Source organism: Sorex fumeus, unplaced genomic scaffold (genome assembly GCF_029834395.1).
Source record: "Sorex fumeus unplaced genomic scaffold, SorFum_2.1 ptg000094l, whole genome shotgun sequence".
Lineage (NCBI taxonomy): Eukaryota > Metazoa > Chordata > Mammalia > Eulipotyphla > Soricidae > Sorex > Sorex fumeus.
This window is the reverse complement of record NW_026606151.1, coordinates 23,021,950-23,026,823: the sequence shown is the minus strand read 5'-3', so window position 1 is coordinate 23,026,823 and position 4,874 is coordinate 23,021,950. Positions and strand designations below refer to the sequence as shown.

The window sequence follows — 4,874 nt, the reverse complement described above, 5'->3', positions numbered from 1 at the left end:
GAGACTGACAATGTTGAAGACAACTGAGATGCCAAATGGCCAAAAATACTAAGACTTATGACTTTTTTTGTGAATTCTTATATTATACATTATTGCATGTTATTTTATAGAAATGACCAATGACACTAATGTATATTAGGTATAAACAAATGAGTAGTTAATTCTATATATGGTAAGCTCCATAATCATCACAAAATGATTAGGAAAAGAAACCAAGTTGACATCTTAAACATCATGAAACTTGCATTATTTTCACACCTGGTTTTGAGTACTAAAATTTAAGTTAAGATATCCGCAAGAGTAGCTTTTAAGTAGTACATATATAGTCCTAGATCTAAGTAATTTTATTACTCAAGGAGCACAAAGAAAAAGTTGTATCGGTCACAAAAAGTTTGCAATTTTAATTGTTTAATTGATTAAGACGCAGCATATTTTGAATTTCTCTCACAACGAGAATGAATAGAAGTGTCTCAACAAAAGAGGTATGCTAGTCTTTTTTGAAAGACCTTACTTATAGCCGACGTGATAGCCTTATTTCGCAGACTATAGATCATTGGATTGAATGTTGGGGGAACAACTGTATAAAAAATAGTAAGAAAAATGTCGAAAGCAGTTGGAGAGTTAGAATGAGGCTTGAAATACTCGAAGGCACATGTAGAAAGAAACAATATGACAACAACGAGGTGGGGGAGGCAGGTGGAAAAGGCCTTGGCTCTGCCCTCAGCAGATGGCATCCTCAGCACCGAAGAGAATATGCGCACGTAGGAGAATCCAATAAACAGGTAACAAAGAAGGGCCAGGAAAAGCACGAAGGCAGTGACACTAACCTCACCCACATACTCATTGGAGCAGGAGAGTCTCAGAAGCTGGGGGATGTCACAGAAGAACTGGTGAATGATGCGGGGGCCACAGAAGTGGATGGAGAAAGTAGCTGCCGTGTGCATGGCTCCAGAGATGGCCCCACTCACCCAGACGCCGAGGACTCCATGGACACAGGTTCTGACGTTCATGATGACGTCATAGTGCAGAGGAAGGCAGATGGCCACGTAGCGGTCATAGGACATGACCGTGAGCATGGCCGCCTCAGCAACAGCACAGAGAGTGAAAGCAAAGACCTGTACTATGCATTCCCAGAGGGAAATATTCCCACTCTGCGTGAAAGAGTTGTAAATGAATCTGGGCACAGTCACAGAAATGTAGCAGAGATCCAACAAGGAGAGATGCTTCAGGAAGAAATACATGGGGGACTGGAGACTGTCATCCAGGGAAGTTGTGGTGATGATGAGCATGTTGCCGGCTAAAGCCAACAAATACAGAACAAGGAACAGGGAAGCATAGAAGATTTCTAGCTCAGGCTTGGCAGAAAATCCCATGAGAAGAAATCCACTCATCGTGAAATTCGTCATTCTTCTGGTGTTGGCTGTAAGACACGATAGACAATCTAAAATAGATAATTTTAATAACATCAATGATGAACCTGAATATGTAGCGAAGAACTTTTTCATTATAAATAGATGCCCTATATAATGGTAACCATACTGACAAATTTTAATTGTCTTTGTGAAAGGAGTCAATATTTGCTCTAGATTGTAATGTTTGGATAGCCAACCTCAAAGTGAGGTGAATGAACTTGACTTGAATGAGAAAACTGACTTTCTTAATATGTCTTAGATGGTAATGATAAATGGATATAATGTGACTGATTCATAACAGTAAACTTGACTCTGAACAATACAGTGGCCCTGGTCACTAAAGATATGTATTTTTAAGGCATCTTTTGGTGATCTATTTATTTGGAAGTTTCCCCTCAAAAACTTGTATACTGGACATTGTTAACACTGCATCTCCAGAGTCTTACAAGAAAGCCTGGTAGTATCCAATAAGTAATTTGAAGTGTTGAATTGAAAATTTATTCCCGTTAAAATAGCTAACATTTTAACTTAAAAGTACAGGTGGAGTGATAGAACAGCGGGTAGGGCATTTACCTTGCATGTGGCGGATCTGGCAGACCCGGGTTCAATCCTTTGCCCCTCTCGGAGAACTTGGTAAGCTACCAAGAGTATTTTGCCAGCATGGCAAAGCCTGCTGACATAGCTGATAGGCCAATCACAGTAACAATAAGTCTCACAATGGAGACGTTACTGGAACAAAGGGAGGACAGTGCTACAGTGCTTGTGAAAGGAATGATCATTGACTATGAAGCTTCACTGTCACTGTCACTGTCCTCCCTGTGTTCATCAAATTGCTCAGAGTAACATTTTGAGACTTGTTACTGTGTTTGGCATGTTGAATATATCACGGGTAGCTTGCCAGGTTTGGCCATGCAGGCAAGATACTCTCGGTAGCTTGCCATGCTCTCCAAGAAGGGTGGAGGAATCAAGCCTGGGTTGGCTTGGTCAGCCTCATGCAAGGCAAATGCCCTACCCACTGTGCTATTGCTCTAGCCAGACTATGAAGATTATACATGTTAAAATTTCTATTTTAGGAGACTAACACCCAAGAATAGCCAAGATAACTACCAGGAGCTTTACTCCATGGCTTGGAGGCAAGCCACACATGCTAGGGGAAAAAGGAGCTCAGATAGAGAAGGGAGCACCAAATAAAGGGTATTGGGAGGATCCTCCCAGGATGGGAGAAGCATGCTGAAAGTAGACTATAGACCAAACATGATTGCCAGTTAATGCCTCTTTTGCAAACCACAGTACCCAAAAGGAGAGAGATAGAACAATACGGAATGCCCTGCCACAGAGGCAGGGTGTGAGGGGGTTTTGGGGATGGGGAGGACACTGGGATCTGTGGTGGTGGAAAATGAACACTGGTGGAGGGATGGGTACTTGATCATTGTATGATTGAAACCCAAGCACAAAAAATTGTAAGTCTACAACTGTACCTTATGGTGTTTTACTAATAAAAATTAAAAAAAAAAAAAGAGCCAAGAGGTAACGTCATAGGCTTTCAAGTACTAAAAATGGTTTTATGCTTTTGGTTTCATTTGGTTTTAGAAACTCCCGGTGATGCTGGGGGCCATTCCAGCTCTCTTTCAGGGGTTTCTGAGAACCAGCTGAGAAAGGACAAAGTGTGGGATTTCAGCATGCAAGCACACTCTTTTCCCCAACTGGATTTGATCCCTTGCACAAGGCAGTTTCTGAGCATTGCCAGTGGTCACTGGAGGCCCTCACGCACTGCCACACTGGTTCCCTTCATCCTCAGCTTGGCAGGATCCCGGGGGTACCTCACACTTGGTCCCGTGAGCACTTCTGAGGGGGTTAAAGATGTGGCCTGACTTCGGAGGACGCAGCAACACCACACCCTCATGCCCTAGAATTAGAAGGGATTGATAAGGACGTAAGTGATAGTTTTATTCCACAAATTATTTCTGCAGTACAAGGAGTTTCTCTTCCTATATTTAATTAAAATAATGTTTACTTACGTATTCTTGCTTAAAGTTCTTAAGTAGCCATAAGATTCTTTTTATGCCCGCAAAATCTCTCTTTTTTTTGCACTCAATTTTACAATTCAGCCTGTTTTCCACAACCGAAGGAGAGTCACCAGAGCACACCTAGAAATTTCTTAGCTCATCACAGGGACGAGGTGTCAGGCTCAGATGCTGAAACTCAGATCGAAGTCATAGCTCTGCCACTCAGTTCCTTTCAAAAGAATGTAGTCTGTGGAGAGGAAAACATGAGTCCATTTGAATCCTTTGGCCATTGGGGGTTAGGCGGAAAGTGCCTTTGGCAGCAGCAGAGATCCTGGGTGCTCTGGGTATTGGCAATTCTGTGCAACACCCTGGGGTCCAAACTTGCAATTCTGTTGGGTTTTCTTGCAATGCATTTTCCTGTTGAGGAGATTTTAATGATCACAGCTACTTACTGGAGGTATCGCTTTATTTCTGTTCATTGAATCATATCATAAATCCGTGATAAATTCTGTTTTGATCTTGAATATTCTACAAGACAAATTAATTCGTTTAATTAATTTTTTGACTATCACAATTTAATTTACAGTCTGATTTGGGGATTATACCGAGGCTTATAATTGCCCTTTTTAAAAATATGGGCAAAAATAAATAATTTATTGCCAATTAAACAAGGTTTTATATTATTTAAAATGTTTAATATTTATATTATAGATTTGAATACATGATTAGAGTAGCATTAAATTTTAAAGCACTATGTGCAAATTTACTTCCCCTCACCAAAGTATCCAAGCAAAGTATCCTAGATCCTCCAGTGTCCCTATGTGACCTATTATCTTCCTTTTTCTTCTCCATCTCTTTCTCACTTTCTTATAATCTGAATATTGAAAAGCAAGGCCAAGTATTTCTCATTGTTCCATCTCATCCAGTGTTATTCTACAATCTTGGCCTATCTTTCTGTATACCACAGAGAAGTGAGATCATCTATTTTGTCATTTACCTTGTGACTTATTTCACTTAAATACCTTCCAATTCCATTTATATTGAAGCCAACTGTTTGATTTCATTTTTTCTCATATCTCACACTATTGCATTATCTATATAATAACTTCTGTATCAATTCTTCTGTTATTGGACATTTGAGTTGTTTTCAAGTCCTGCCTAATGTACTAATCATTGCAATAAAAATAGTTGTGCATAATTATGATGTTAATTTTTTTGTTGTTGTTGTTTCTGGGGTAGATGTCGAGAAGTTGAATTGCTTAATCATATTGGAGGTCTATTTTTACTTCTATATGAAATTTTCATAATACTTTCCATAGACATTGAAACTGACACCATTCCAACTAACAGTGAATGAGGGTTCCTGTATCTCAGCACTGGTCATTCCAAAATTTTGAAATATATTACACTGTTACATATGCGACATATTATTTCACTGTCATCTTATTTATTTGTT

At 39.7% G+C, this 4,874-nt stretch overlaps 1 protein-coding gene across 1 annotated transcript; it reads right to left on the bottom strand.

Annotated features, from left to right (window-relative positions):
• Positions 1–470: 470 nt before the first annotated feature.
• Positions 471–1,406, bottom strand: LOC130040218 (olfactory receptor 14J1-like). Its single transcript, XM_056132230.1, has one exon. The coding sequence runs from the start codon at positions 1,404–1,406 to the stop codon at positions 471–473; it is 936 nt and encodes a 311-aa protein (XP_055988205.1).
• Between the last annotated feature and the right edge of the window lie 3,468 nt (positions 1,407–4,874).